Source organism: Hemibagrus wyckioides, linkage group LG05 (assembly GCF_019097595.1).
Source record: "Hemibagrus wyckioides isolate EC202008001 linkage group LG05, SWU_Hwy_1.0, whole genome shotgun sequence".
NCBI lineage: Eukaryota > Metazoa > Chordata > Actinopteri > Siluriformes > Bagridae > Hemibagrus > Hemibagrus wyckioides.
In genome coordinates, this window is record NC_080714.1 from 30,238,156 (window position 1) to 30,253,940 (window position 15,785).

General features: G+C 45.9%; 1 protein-coding gene across 5 annotated transcripts in view; it reads left to right on the top strand.

The window, feature by feature from the left end:
* slc44a5b (solute carrier family 44 member 5b) overlaps positions 1-15,785 on the top strand; it is a 44,199-nt gene that overhangs the window by 6,553 nt on the left and 21,861 nt on the right. For all 5 annotated transcript variants that reach the window (XR_009204603.1, XM_058390187.1, XM_058390190.1 and 2 more), the window contains exons 2-5: positions 412-460; positions 811-884; positions 1,153-1,237; positions 15,688-15,772. Coding sequence is in view for 4 of the 5 variants with exons in the window: in XM_058390187.1 (XP_058246170.1) it covers positions 412-460; positions 811-884; positions 1,153-1,237; positions 15,688-15,772 (293 nt within the window). In the remaining variant the exon portion in view is untranslated. The remainder of the gene's footprint in view (positions 1-411; positions 461-810; positions 885-1,152; positions 1,238-15,687; positions 15,773-15,785) is intronic.

Below are 15,785 nucleotides of genomic sequence, written 5' to 3' on the forward strand. Positions count from 1 at the left end.
CACTGTGTGGTGTTTACACTGTGTGGTGTTTACACTGTGTGTTTATACTGTGTGTTTACACTGTGTGGTGTTTACACTGTGTGTTTATACTGTGTGTTTATACTGTGTGTTTACACTGTGTGGTGTTTATACTGTGTGTTTATATTGTGTGTGCTCTGAGCACCAATTTAATTCAGTTCAGTTACCATACACTCTCCATTTAACCACTGCCACACACACACACACACACTTTTCAATGATGACATCATCAATAGCATTAAAGCAGTAAACTAGAACTTTTCCTAGTTGAAGAAGTTGCAGTAGTTGTGATGCTGAAAGTTGTTGTATAAATCTTCTCTTGTCTGATTGATGAATAAATCAGGCTTTTCAATGGTCATCTCTAACTGTCCTTGTAATGTTCCTCTGTTACAGCTGATCCTCACAAGTTTGACCCAAAGTTCAGAGGACCTGTTTGCAGGAGGTAGAGTATACCCAGTTTGTTTGCACAGTTTGTTCAGGGATAAGTCTCACTCTGGGGCTCAGTGAGCAGATTTTTAAAATATTAGAATCAGGATCAATCAGTCGATCTAAACACAGAGTCTGAGGAAGACTTTAATCACTCTTTAATTCACTAAAATGGAATAAACAGGTTTAAATTATGAATATTAAAATTTTCATCATCATAAGTGTGTGAATTTTACCTCAACACATTGAGGGCAGTGATGAATTACTCAGTGTGTCCGTCCCATTTATAATTATACTGATGAGGACAACGAGGATGGTGATGATGATGATGATGATGATGATGGTGATGATGTGTCGTCTCTTCAGGCGTTGTACAGACATGCTTTGCTGTGTCTGCTTTATCATCATCATCCTTGGCTACATTGCTCTGGGAACAGTAGGTGAGTAACACACTCATTACTGCCAAAACACACACACACACAATCTGTTCATTCATAGAAATACTGAAGTTCATATAGATGTGTAATGTTTGAGGTCATTGAAGCTGAGTCAGTTCAATAAAAGGCACAACTACAGCAAATAAACAACAACAACAAAGTATATCTGTAGCTAGAGTGTACTCCTTGTACTGCTACGTGTGTGCAAGGTGTAAATAATCTGTAATCCTTAAGCATGTCACTGTGTGTGTGTGTGTGTGTGTGTGTATAGCATGGGTCCATGGTGACCCTCGGAAAGTGATTTACCCCACTGACAGTTATGGTCAGTTCTGTGGCCAGCAGGGTACCACTAATGAGTAAGTGACATTGTGTGTTTTTAGTCCATAATATGTAATAATCTGTAGTCTGTAATAGTATGTAGTCTTTCATAGTCTGTAATCTTTAATAATCTGTAGTGTATCATAGTCTGTAGTCTTTAATAGTCTGTAGTAGGGCTGCACAACTAATGGCAATTATGATTACAGATGCCACGATTACATAATTGTTCAAAGCTGCGATTACAAAAAAATCTCCTTCCATTATTCTGCGTGTTTAAGGGGTGTTTATTGCATGTTAGGTTGTGAAGGGCGAATAAAGATTTTTAATAGGTCTAATAGTCTGTAGGCGTGTCCTTATCAGCGCCCCAATTATCCACTTGCGCATGTCTATCTCGTCAAGTTCATTTCGGGAACATGTGCACTGATAAAGGAACATCAGATAGTTTGCAGTGTGTTGCTGAGAAGAATCAAGAATTAGAACCGAAGAGAAATGACTTTATCTGTGGTGTGGAATTATTTTGGATTCACTAGCGATTTATTTAAATCATTTAAATTCAGACACAGAGTGCAGTACCACCAGGGTTGTAGTGTGAAAAGAGCAACAAGCCATGTGAGAACTGTAACACACTCCCATCACAACCTCGGGTTTCTGTACTTCTCCATATCCGGCAGCTTCTCCAAGACTGATGGAGAGAACTGAAGCCATTACACATTTCATAGTAAAAGACCTGGTGCAGATTAATACAGTTTCCAGTGTGGGGTTTAAAATACTCATAAACACACTGGACAAGAGAGAGGTCCCGAACCCCCCCAACCCAGACACACACCCTCCACACACACACTTACTTAAGATAGATTCATAAATTAATTTTATTTTTAGTATAACATTATTATACCATGCATATTTTTCCTTTTTCATTTTATTTATTTAAAGAAACCAAAGCAACACAAAGCAGTGTGTAGTTGATGTTTGAGTCTTTAGTAATAGAAGTTTTTCCAGAAGAATGTTTTCAGCTTTTTAAAATTTTTTATATAAAATATGGCACGCAGTTGCTTCAAACAATGACATAAAGCTATTCAAAACACCATTTAATATAAATTGTGATAATCATTATTAATAATCGCAATTACAATTTCAAGGGATTAATCAACAATTATGATTTTTGTTATAATCGTGCAGCCGTAGTCTGTATTAACCTGTAGTCTGTAGTCTGTAATAATCTGTGGTCTATCATAGTCTGTAGTCTGTAATAGTCTGTAATAATCTGTAGTCTATAGTCTGTAATAATCTGTTATAATCTGTAGTCTGTAATAGTCTGTAGTCTGTAATAATCTGTAATCTGTTATAATCTATAGTCTGTATTCTGTAGTAGTCTGTAAAAATCTGTAATAGTCTGTAGTCTGTAAAAATCTGTAGTCTGTGATTCAAGATTCAAGAAGCTTTATTGTCATTTCAACCACATACAGTATATCTGACGCAGTACAGAGTGAAATGAAACAGTGTTTCTCCAGGACCTGGTGCTACAGATTCAAGATTCAAGATTCAAGAAGCTTTTATTGTCATTTCCCCCACATATATCTGACGCAGTACATAGTGAAATGAAACAGTGTTTCTCCAGGACCTGGTGCTACAGAAACATACAACAACAAGTTCAATACAAAACAACAAACACCACCACAGAGCTAGGACAGAAGTTTGTCTTAGCCACGTAAAGTGCACAGTGTGCAGCTAGGTGCAAACAGAGCATAGACAAGACAGTGCAAAAAAGACAATAAATACAAGAAAGACAACACAAAAGAACACAGGACACTTAGCGCCGAAAGGAAATAAAAGAACGTGTACTGGAATGTAAGTGAAATAAAATAGATAAAGTGAAATGATGTAGAAAAAAAAGTATTGTGCAAAAATATTGTGCAAAAATACACAGCAGCAGTTGAGGTAGTGCAAATAGAATAAACATAAATATAACTATAGCAGCGGATGACAGGTAGAGGTAGTGCAGTAAGTAATGAACAATATAAATTATGTGTGTGTGTGTGTGTGTCCACACAGTCAAGAGAGAGTGTGTGTATGTGTGTGTGAGAGAGACAGAGAGTTAGTATACAGTTCAGTCCTGAGTGAGAGTGTGTGTGTGTGTGTGTGAGAGAGAGTGTAGAACAGTTCAGTCCTGAGTGAGAGTGTGTGTGTGTGTGTGTGTGTGAGTGAGAGTGTAGAACAGTTCAGTCCCGGGTGTTGAGGAGCCTAATGGCTTGAGGAAAGAAACTGTTACACAGTCTGGTTGTGAGGCCCGAATGCTCCGGTACCTCTTTCCAGATGGCAGGAGGGTGAAGAGTGTGTGTGAGGGGTGTGTAAGAGTGTGTGTGAGGGGTGTGTAAGAGTGTGTGTGAGGGGTGTGTGGGGTGTGTAAGAGTGTGTGTGAGGGGTGTGTGGGGTGTGTAAGAGTGTGTGTGAGGGGTGTGTGGGGTGTGTAAGAGTGTGTGTGAGGGGTGTGTGGGGTCAGCCACAATGCTGATGGCTTTGCGGATGCATCGTGCTGTGTAAATGTCTGTGATAGAGGGAAGAGAGACTCCGATGATCTTCTCAGCTGTCCTCACTATCCGCTGAAGGGTCTTGTGATCCGAGACGGTGCAGTTCCCAAACCAGGCAGTGATGCAGCTGCTCAGGACGCTCTCCATGGTCCCTCTGTAGAACACAGACAGGATGGGGGGAGGGAGATGGGCTTTCCTCAGGAAGTAGAGGCGCTGCTGGGCTTTCTTGGTGATGGAGCTGGTGTTGAGTGACCAGGTGAAGTTCTCCGCCAGATGGACACCAAGGAATTTGATGCTCTTGACGATCTCCACAGAGGAGCCATCGATGGACAGCGGAGAATGGTCACACTGTGCTCTCCTGAAGTCAACAACCATCTCTTTGGTCTTGTCGACGTTCAGGGAGAGGTTGTTGGCTCTGCACCAGGCTGTTAGATGTTGCACCTCCTCTCTGTATGCTGACTCGTCGTTCTTGCTGATGAGACCCACCACGGTCGTGTCATCAGCGAACTTGACGATGTGGTTGGAGATGTGCATTGCTGCACAGTTGTGAGTCAGCAGAGTGAACAGCAAAGGACTGAGCACACAGCCCTAAGGTGCTCCAGTGCTCAGTGTGGTGGTGCTGGAGATACTGCTCCCGATCCGGACTGACTGAGGTCTCCCAGTCAGGAAATCCAGGATCCAGTTGCAGAGAGAGCTGTTCAGGCCCAGGAGACTCAGCTTCTTAATCAACTGCTGAGGGATGATTGTGTTGAATGCTGAACTGAAATCTATGAACAGCATTTGAACGTAGGAGTCTTTGCAGTCCAGGTGTGTGAGGGCCAGATGGAGGGTTGTGGTGATGGCGTCTTCCGTGGAACAGTTAGGATGATACGCAAACTGTAAGGGGTCCAGCAAGGGTGGTAGCTGTGACTTGATGTGCCTCATGACGAGCCTCTCAAAGCATTTCATCACGATTGGTGTGAGTGCGACAGGACGATAGTCATTGAGGCAGGAAACCGTGGACTTCTTTGGCACAGGGACGATGGTCGTTGTCTTGAGGCACGTAGGGATGATGGAGCTGCTCAGCGAGATGTTGAAGATGTCAGTGAAGACATCTGCTAGCTGCTCTGCACACTCCCTGAGAACTCTGCCAGGAATGTTGTCTGGTCCAGCGGACTTCCGTGGGTTAACTCTACATAGAGTTCTCCTCATGTCAGCCGTGGTGAGACAGAGCACTGGGTCATTAGGAGGAGGGATGGTCTTCCTCGCTGTTGTGTTGTTCTGTGCCTCAAACCAAGCGTAGAAGTCGTTCAGTGCATCTGGAAGGGAGGCATCACTGTCACAGGCAGGTGAAGTTGTCCTGTAGTTGGTGATCGCCTGAATGCCCTGCCACATGCGCCGGGAGTCTCTGCTGTTCTGGAAGTGGCCATGGATTCTCTGGGCGTGTGCACACTTCGCCTCTCTGATGGCTCGGGACAGTTTGGCCCTTGCTGTTTTTAAGGCCGCCCTGTCCCCCGATCTGAAGGCAGAGTCTCTCGATTTCAGGAGAGCACGCACTTTCGCAGTCATCCACGGCTTCTGGTTGGAGCGTGTTGTGATGGTCTTGGAGACGGTCACGTCATCTATGCATTTCCCGATGTAGCTGGTCACTGATGCCGTGTATTCCTCCAAGTCAATAGAGTCGCCGTTGGTTGCAGCCTCCCTAAACATGTCCCAGTCAGTGCACTCAAAACAGTCCTGAAGAGCAGAGATGGCTCCTGCTGGCCAGGTCTTAACCTGTTTCAGAACCGGTTTAGAGAGTCTGACGAGTGGTCTGTATGCTGGAATCAACATAACAGAGATGTGGTCTGAGTAGCCGAGGTGGGGGCGGGGCTCCGCACGATACGCGCCGGGAATGTTTGAATAAACAACATCCAGCGTGTTCGCCCCTCTCGTAGCAAAGTCCACATGCTGATGGAATTTAGGGAGCACTGTTCTGAGATTTGCATGATTGAAATCTCCGGCGATGATGAACAGTCTATCGGGGTGAGCATTCTGCAGCTCGCTAATAGCTCCGTACAGCTCACACAGAGCCTCCTTAGCATTAGCGCTGGGTGGAATGCACACTCCGATAATGAGAGTAGTGGTGAATTCCCGGGGTAAATAAAAAGGTCTGCATCTAACAGTTACAAACTCCACTACCGATGAGCAGTAGTTAGACACAAGCACAGAGTCCTTACACCATTCCGTGTTGATGTAAACGCACACGCCACCACCGCGAGTCTTACCGCACAGAGCTGCATTCCTGTCGGCACGAAACACGGTTAGTCCGGCTAGCTGAATGGCGGCGTCCGGAACTCTGTCGCTGAGCCACGTCTCCGTGAAAACAAAGACGCAGCAGTCTCTGAACTCACGCCGTGTAGTTTGCTGGAGTCGGATGTAGTCCAGTTTATTATCCAGTGAGCAGACGTTGGACAAGATGATGGAAGGGAGTGCCGGCCGGCTAGGGTTGGTTGTTAGCCTAGCACGGACACCCGCTCTTTTACCGCGCTTCCGCTTCCTCGAACAACGCTTGCGACGTCCTCTCTCCCGGCCACCGGCATCAGGCGACGCCGAGGATTGAAGGCCTGGACTTCGCAGCAAGCCGAGTTCGCGAAGTTTGCAGAGTAGTTCATCATGCAAGTTAGTAACTGCATGATTTCTGTACCGTAATATCGTCTGGCGGTCGTATACATGAACACCACTGACTTTGGCGTCCATGCACTTTAAGTTTAGCGCTAAAACAAAAAGAAAGCACCATTTTGGTTCCGGAGTGGCCGCTGCGTGCTACTGCCGCGCCGCCATCTTGGAAAGAGAAACATACAACATAAAGATCAAACACAAGAACAACACAGAGCTAGGACCGAAAGTTCATCCAAGACACATAAAGTGTAAAGTGTGCAGCTAGGTACAAACAGAGCAACGACAAGACAGTGCAAAAATAATAAATACAAAAAAGACAACACAAAAACACAGGACACTTGGCACCGAAAAAAATTAAAAAGAACTTGCAATGAAATGTAAATGAAATGTAATAAAATGTAATAAAATGAGATGATGAACTTTGGGGCCTGACAACATGTATTGTGCAAAAATACAATATAGCAGCAGTTGAGGAAGTGCAAAACAGATACACTATATTGCCAAAAGTCTTCGCTCACCCATCCAAATAATCAGAATCAGGTGTTCCAATCACTTCCATGGCCACAGGTGTATAAAATCAAGCACCTAGGCATGCAGACTGTTTTTACAAACATTTGTGAAAGAATGGGTCGCTCTCAGGAGCTCAGTGAATTCCAGCGTGGAACTGTGATAGGATGCCACCTGTGCAACAAATCCAGTCGTGAAATTTCCTCGCTCCTAAATATTCCACAGTCAACTGTCAGCTGTATTATAAGAACGTGGAAGTGTTTGGGAACGACAGCAACTCAGCCACGAAGTGGTAGGCCATGTAAACTGACGGAGCGGGGTCAGCGGATGCTGAGGCGCATAGTGCAAAGAGGTCACCAACTTTCTGCAGAGTCCATCGCTACAGACCTCCAAACTTCATGTGGCCTTCAGATTAGCTCAAGAACAGTGCGCAGAGAGCTTCATGGAATGGGTTTCCATGGCCGAGCAGCTGCATCCAAGCCATACATCACCAAGTGCAATGCAAAGCGTCGGATGCAGTGGTGTAAAGCACGCCGCCACTGGACTCTAGAGCAGTGGAGACGCGTTCTCTGGAGTGACGAATCGCGCTTCTCCATCTGGCAATCTGATGGACGAGTCTGGGTTTGGTGGTTGCCAGGAGAACGGTACTTGTCTGACTGCATTGTGCCAAGTGTAAAGTTTGGTGGAGGAGGGATTATGGTGTGGGGTTGTTTTTCAGGAGCTGGGCTTGGCCCCTTAGTTCAAGTGAAAGGAACTCTGAATGCTTCAGCATACCAAGACATTTTGGATAATTCCATGCTCCCAACTTTGTGGGAACAGTTTGGAGCTGGCCCCTTCCTCTTCCAACATGACTGTGCACCAGTGCACAAAGCAAGGTCCATAAAGACATGGATGACAGAGTCTGGTGTGGATGAACTTGACTGGCCTGCACAGAGTCCTGACCTCAACCCGATAGAACACCTTTGGGATGAATTAGAGCGGAGACTGAGAGCCAGGCCTTCTCGTCCAACATCAGTGTGTGACCTCACAAATGCGCTTCTGGAAGAATGGTCAAAAATTCCCATAAACACACTCCTAAACCTTGTGGACAGCCTTCCCAGAAGAGTTGAAGCTGTTATAGCTGCAAAGGGTGGACCGACGTCATATTGAACCCTATGGATTAGGAATGGGATGTCACTTAAGTTCATATGCGAGTCAAGGCAGGTGAGCGAATAATTTTGGCAATATAGTGTATAAACATAAATATAGCAGCAGATGAAAAACACCAGTTGAGGTAGTGCAATAAGTATTGAACAATATAAAGTTGTGTGTGTGTGTCCACACAGGTGAGAGAGAGAGAGAGTGTGGGTGTGTGTATGTGTGTGTGAGACAGAGTTATGAACAGTTCAGTCCAGGGTGTGTGTGTGTGTGTGAGAGAGGGAGAGAGTGTAGAACAGTTCTTCAGTCCTGGGTGTTGAGGAGCCTGATGGCTTGAGAAAGAAACTATTACACAGTCTGGTTGTGAGGGCCTTAATGCTCTGGTACCTCTTTCCAGATGGCAGGAGGGTGAAGAGTGTGTGTGAGGGGTGTGTGGGGTGTGTGTGAGGGGTTTGTAAGAGTGTGTGTGAGGGGTGTGTGGGGTGTGTGTGAGGGGTGTGTGAGGGGTGTGTGGGGTGTGTAAGAGTGTGTGTGAGGGGGTGTGGGGTGTGTAAGAGAGTGTGTGAGGGGGTGTGAGGTGTGTAAGAGTGTGTGTGAGGGGTGTGTAAGAGAGTGTGTGAGGGGGTGTGAGGTGTGTAAGAGTGTGTGTGAGGGGTGTGTGGGGTCAGCCACAATGCTGTTAGCTTTGCGGATGCAGCATGTAGTGTAAATGTCTGTGATAGAGGGGAGAGAGACTCCGATGATCTTCTCAGCTGTCCTCACTATCCCTTGAAGGGTCTTGTGATCTGAGACGGTGCAGTTCCCAAACCAGGCAGTGATGCAGCTGCTCAGGACGCTCTCGATGGTCCCTCTGTAGAACACAGTCAGGATGGGGGGAGGGAGATGGGCTTTCCTCAGCCTCCTCAGGAAGTAGAGCCCAGAGCTGCTGGGCTTTCTTGGTGATGGAGCTGGTGTTGAGTGACCAGGTGAAGTTCTCCGCCAGATGAACACCAAGGAATTTGATGCTCTTGACGATCTCCACCGAGGATCTGTCGATGGACAGCGGAGAATGGTCACTCTGTGCTCTCCTGAAGTCAACAACCACCTCTTTGGTCTTGTCGACGTTCAGGGAGAGGTTGTTGGCTCTGCACCAGGCTGTTAGAGGTTGCACCTCCTCTCTGTATGCTGACTCGTCGTTCTTGCTGATGAGACCCACCACGGTCGTGTCATCAGCGAACTTGATGATGTGGTTGGAGATGTGCATTGCTGCACAGTTGTGAGTCAGCAGAGTGAACAGCAATGGACTGAGCACACAGCCCTGAGGTGCTCCAGTGCTCAGTGTGGTGGTGCTGGAGATACTGCTCCCGATCCGGACTGACTGAGGTCTCCCAGTCAGGAAATCCAGGATCCAGTTGCAGAGAGAGGTATTCAGGCCCAGGAGACTCAGCTTCTCAATCAGCTGCTGAGGGATGATTGTGTTGAATGCTGAACTGAAATCTATGAACAGCATTCGTACATATGTGTCATATTCTGTAATTTGTAATAGTCTGAAGACTGTAATAGTCTGTAATCTGTAATAACCTGTAGTGGTCTTTAGTTTGTAATAATCTATAATTATCTGTAGTCTGAAATAATCTGTAATCTCTAATAGTCTGTAGTCTGCAATAGTCTGTAGTCTGTAATAATCTGTAATTATCTGTAGTCTTTAATAGTCTGTAGTCTGTAGTCTGTAATATGTAGTGTGTAATAATCTGTAATAATCCGTAGTCTGTAGTAATTTGTAGTCTGTAATAGTCTGTAGTCTATAATAGTCTGTAGTCTGTAATAATCTGTAGTTTGAAATAGTCTGTAGTCTGTAATAATCTATAGTCTGTGATAGTCTTTAGTCTGTAATAATATGTAGTCTGTCATAGTCTGTAGTTTGCAATAGTCCGAAGTCTGTAATAGTCTGTAGTCTGTAATAATCTGTAATCTGTAATAATCTGTAGTAGTCTGTAGTCTGTAATAATCTGTAATAGTCCGTAGTCTGCAATAGTCTATAGTCTGTAATCATGTGTAGTCTGTAATAATCTGTACTCTGTAGTCTGTAATAATCTGTAGTCTGTAATAATCTGTAATCTGTAATAATCTGTAGTAGTCTGTAGTCTGTAATAATCTGTAATCTGTAATAATCTGTAGTAGTCTGTAGTCTGTAATCGTGTGTAGTCTGTAATAATCTGTACTCTGTAGTCTGTAATAATCTGTAGTCTGTAATAGTCTGTAGTCTGTAATAATCTGTAGTCTATCATAGTCTATAATAGTCAGGAGTCTGTAATAATCTGTAGTCTGTAATTGTCTGTAGTCCGTAATAATCTGCAGTCTGTAATCGTCTGTAGTCCGTAATAATCTGTAGTCTATAGTCTGTAATAGTCTTTAGTCTGTAATAGTCTGTAGTAATCGGTAGTCTGTAATAGTCTGTAGTCTGTAATAGTCTGTAGTTTGTAATAATCTGTAGTCTGTAATTGTAACTTTTGAACTTGGCTTCGTCTATACGGTCTATGATTCCTGCCTGTGTGAGTTTAAATAAAGATCTGCACATGGATTCAAACACTCCTGTCTCCGACAAGTCGTTACAGGATACTTCACCCACTATGAATCCAGCGGATCTACAAGCAACTTTGTGGCGTCAGGGAGTTCTCATCAGGGCTTACCAAGCGAAGGTGGATTCTGAAAGCGGCTAATCTACAGCAACAAGCTCAGAGCTCGGCAACCGCCCCAGCACCCACGCCACCGTCATGTAGTGAGTTTCCCAGTTTTGCTCTTCCCGAAAATTTGATGGGTCCGCCGGCCGTTGCAGAGGTTTTCTACGGCAGTGTGGTAACTTCTTTGCACAACAACCAGAGGCCTATGACAACGAAACTACCAGGTGCACGTTCATGTTATCCTTGCTAACTGGTAAAGCACTAGACTGGGCCTCAGCAGTTTGGGACTCGGATCCCCAAGTAAGGAGCTCTGTTAACTACTTCACTGGACTTATTCGGGAGGTGTTTGAATACCCAGCGGGAGGGAAAGACATTTCTGTGCAGCTGCTCGAACTACGCCAGGGTTCTGAGTCGGCGGCTGAGTACGCCATCAAATTTCGTACGTTGGCGGCTCAGTCGGGCTGGAATGCACCAGCACTCATGGCAGTGTTCCGCGAGGGTCTCAATCCGTCCCTGAAGGCTGAGATGGTGTGTCGAGACACAAACATCACCCTTTCTCAGTATATCTCCACGGCTATCAGACTGGATAATCTGTACCGCCAATACAATGCTCATGCATCCGCCACATGTTCACTACCTCACCCCATATCAGAGGGTTGCTACTCGGAATCCATGCAGCTGGGGAGAACTCGTGTTTCTGAGGAGGAGCATCAGCGTCGCACCCAACAGCAGCTGTGTTTCTACTGCGGGAAGCCAGGCCATCGAGTTTATCACTGCCCAGAGAAACCTACCACATCTCAAGTGGGAAAAGCTAACACGGTGTCTAAGCTTACCCTCCCTGCCTTTCTACTCAATGGTAATGAACGTTTTCATGTCACAGCATTGATTGACTCGGGCTCGGCAGTCAACCTGATAGACCGTGACCTGGTGCTCAAACTCAAGCTGCCTGCTATCCCTTGTACCCCACCTCTGAGAGTAACTGCTATCAATGATCAGCCCATAGGAGAAGGGCTTCTCACTCATCAGACACCCGTAATGGACTTACAAATTGGATTATTTCACCACGAGAGACTATCATTTTTTATTTTTCCTCCCCCTCCAATCCCATCGTCCTGGGCCTCCCGTGGCTACAGCTTCACGATCCGCACATTTCGTGGAAGGAGGGGAGAACTCAAGAACTGGTCCAGAACCTGCCTGGCAAACTGCTTCGCTGATCCCACGCCACGCCCATGCCTCTCTACTTCTGTCGAAAGCCCTGAGTCCTGGTCCCCAGTCACACTCCCCAATGAATACCGTGACCTCTGGGATGTTTTCAGTAAAGAAAAAGCAACCAAACTACCACCACACCGGTCCTGGGATTGTGCTATTGACCTCCTCCCGAATGCCATGCCTCCCAAAAATTGTGTTTATCCGCTCTCTCTTCCAGAAAAAAGAGCTATGGAGGAGTATATCGAAGAAGCCTTTGCTGCAGGGTATATCCGACCATCTACATCTCCAGCTGCGGCAGGGTTCTTCTTCGTGGAAAAGAAGGATGGAGGCCTACGACCCTGCATTGATTATAGAGGTTTGAACGCCATAACCATTCCTTATCCCTATCCTCTTCCACTAGTCCCCACAGCGCTTGAACAGTTACAAGGGGCTAAAATATTCACCAAGCTGGATCTCCGTAGCGCTTATAACCTCATCAGGATAAGAGAGGGTGACGAATGGAAAACTGCGTTCCATACAACACAAGGACATTATGAATATCTAGTCATGCCTTATGGACTTACTAACGCCCCTGCTGTCTTCCAGTCTCTCATCAATGAGGTATTTAGAGACATGCTCAACAAGCACGTCATAGCATACATAGATGATATACTGATTTACTCCCCCAACCATGAGGAACACGTTAAACGTGCGGGCAGTCCTCAAGCGACTTGAGGAGCATCACCTCTATGTCAAGCTCGAAAAGTGTGAATTCCACCGCCCCTCCATGTCCTTCCTAGGCTACGTGCTCTCACCTGAGGGGGTAGAGATGGACCAATCCAAGGTATCTACAGTCACAGCCTGGCCTGAACCCACTACGATCAAAGAACTTCAACGCTTTCTGGGCTTCGCCAACTTTTACCGTCGCTTCATCCGTCACTACAGCACCATAGCTGGACCACTCACCTCACTACTCAGAGGCAAGCCCAAAAAATTGTCGTGGACTGACCAAGCCCGGGCAGCTTTTAAGAAGCTAAAGCGAAGTTTCACCTCAGCACCTATATTACGTCATCCTGACCCCAGTCTGCCCTTTGTAGTAGAGGTGGATGCTTCCAACAGCGGAATTGGGGCAGTACTTTCACAACGCCAACCGAATTCTGGGAAGTTGCATCCATGAAGGCTGCTCTTGAGGAATGGAGACATTGGCTTGAAGGCTCCCACCACCCTTTCCTAGTCCTAACAGACCACAGAAATCTGGAATACCTACATGAGGCCAAACGAATGAATCCTCGCCAAGCCAGGTGGGCCCTCTTCTTCACCAGGTTCAAATTCTCAGTCACCTATCAACCAGGTTCCAAGAATGGGAAAGCAGATGCCCTGTCCAGAATCCACGAAACTCTCGAGCCACCAACTCTCCCTGAACCCATTCTCCCTCGGTCTGTTCTCATAGCCCCAGTACAGTGGAGCATTGTGGAGGAGATCGAGCGGGCCCACACCACTGAACCCCCTCCGCCAACCTGTCCACCTTCCAAATTATATATACCTACCTCCATGCGTCAACGAGTTATGCAGTGGACCCACGAAAGCCCAAGCTCGGGTCACCCCGGCATTCAGCGTACCACCCAACTCCTACATCATAGATTTTAGTGGCCATCACTTAAAGCCGACGTGGAAAAATATGTCAAATCCTGTCCCATGTGTGCCCAATCTCGTACGAGCCATCTACTTCCAGCTGGATTATTGGAACCGCTGCCTACTCCACGACGACCATGGTCTCATATTTCCACAGACTTTCTCACAGATCTACCCGAGTCTCAGGGGTTCACCACTGTAATGGTGGTTATTGATCGGTTCTCCAAGGCCTGTAAGCTTATTCCCATGAAAGGGTTACCGACAGCCATGGAAACCGCCCAAGCCTTGTTTCACAATGTGTTCCGTAATTATGGCCTTCCAGAAGACGTCATCTCAGATAGGGGCCCACAGTTCACGTCACGGGTTTGGAAGGAATTCTGTAAACAGTTGGGGATCAACGTCAGTCTAAATTCTGGATACCATCCCCAATCTAATGGCCAAGCTGAACGCCTGAACCAAGAGTTGGGAAGATTCCTGAGGGCATACTGCAGTAGAGAACAGCATCGCTAGAGTGAGTTCCTTCCCTGGGCAGAGTATGCACAGAATTCTCTAACCCACTCTTCCACAGGCCTCACCCCATTCCAGTGTGTCCTCGGCTACCAACCACCATTGTTTCCATGGTTAGGGGAACTCTCGGACGTCCCTGCAGTAGATGATTGGTCCAGGCGGAGTCAGGAGGTTTGGGAGCGAGCCCATGTATGCCTTCAAAGGGCAGTCCGCAGGCAGGAGGTCCAAGCAAATCGCCATCGGCGCCCCCACCCTGCCTACCGGGTGGGCCAAAGGGTCTGGCTCTCCACGCGGAATCTAAAATTGCATCTCCCTTGCCGTAAGCTCAGCCCAAAGTTCATCGGACCATTCCAGATCGTTCACCAGGTTAACCCAGTCTCTTATCGTTTAGAATTACCCAGGACATATTGTATTTCCCCTACCTTCCATGTGTCTCTTCTTAAGCCCTTTCACGAACCACAGACAACCAACCCCGCCTCCAGTGAACCACCTCCACCCCTAGACGTTGACGGTTCCCTCGCTTATCGGGTACGTGCCATCCTTAACTCCCGTCGTCTAGGAGGCCGTCTTCAATACTTAGTGGACTGGGAGGGGTATGGCCCAGAGGAATGCTGCTGGGTAAACCCTGCAGATATTCTGGACCCGTCACTCACGGAGGAGTTTCACCGTGCCTTCCCCAACAGACCTGCACCTCGGCCTCGGGGACGTCCACGTCATCGAACACCTGGAGGTGTTCCTGGGGGGGGGTTCTGTAACATCACACCCAGATCCAGAACACCAGAGGGAGCCCTAGCCCGAGTATTAGCACTCTCGTACTCACTTCCTGGTTTGTTTTAGCATTTAAGCAGCATGCTCCCTTTGTTCATTGTGAAGTATCGTTCCTTTGTGACATACTAAGCCTTGCCATAGTTCTGCTCTCAGATTCTGGTTTCTTGTGTAAGATCCTTGCCTACGTCTTCAACTTCGAGTTTCGGTTTTGTGTTTCGGTTTTTGACTTTCTAGTGTTTGATTTCCAGCTTTTGAACTTGGCTTCGTCTATACGGTCTATGATTCCTGCCTGTGTGAGTTTAAATAAAGATCTGCACATGGATTTGAACACTCCTGTCTCCGACAAGTCGTTACAGTAATAATCTGTAGTCTGTAATAGTCTGTAGTCTGTAATAATCTGTAGTCTGTAATAATCTGTAGACTGTAATAATCTATAGTCTGTAATAATCTGTAATAATCTGTAGTCTGTAATAATCTGTAGACTGTAATAATCTGTAGTCTGTAATAATCTGTAATAATCTGTAGTCTGTAATAATCTGTAGTCTGTAATAATCTGTAATAATCTGTAGACTGTAATAATCTGTAGTCTGTAATAATCTGTAATAATCTGTAGACTGTAATAATCTGTAGTCTGTAATAATCCGTAATAATCTGTAGACTGTAATAATCTGTAGACTGTAATAATCTGTAGTCTGTAATAATCCGTAATAATCTGTAGACTGTAATAATCTGTAGACTGTAATAATCTATAGTCTGTAATAGTCTGTAGTCTGTAATAGTCTAGTCTGTAATAATCTGTAGTCTGTAATAGTCTAGTCTGTAATAATCTGTAGTCTGTAATAGTCTGTAATCTGTTAATTCAGGACTGTGTAAAGCTAAACGTTTTTTTAAACAGTTTTCCCCTTTGTGTGTTTTGTGCAGAAATAAAGCCGTACTGTTTTACTTTAACATTTTACATTGCGCCAGTCCAGCAGTGCTCATCAATCTGCAGTGTCCTACAACACAGGTACACACACACA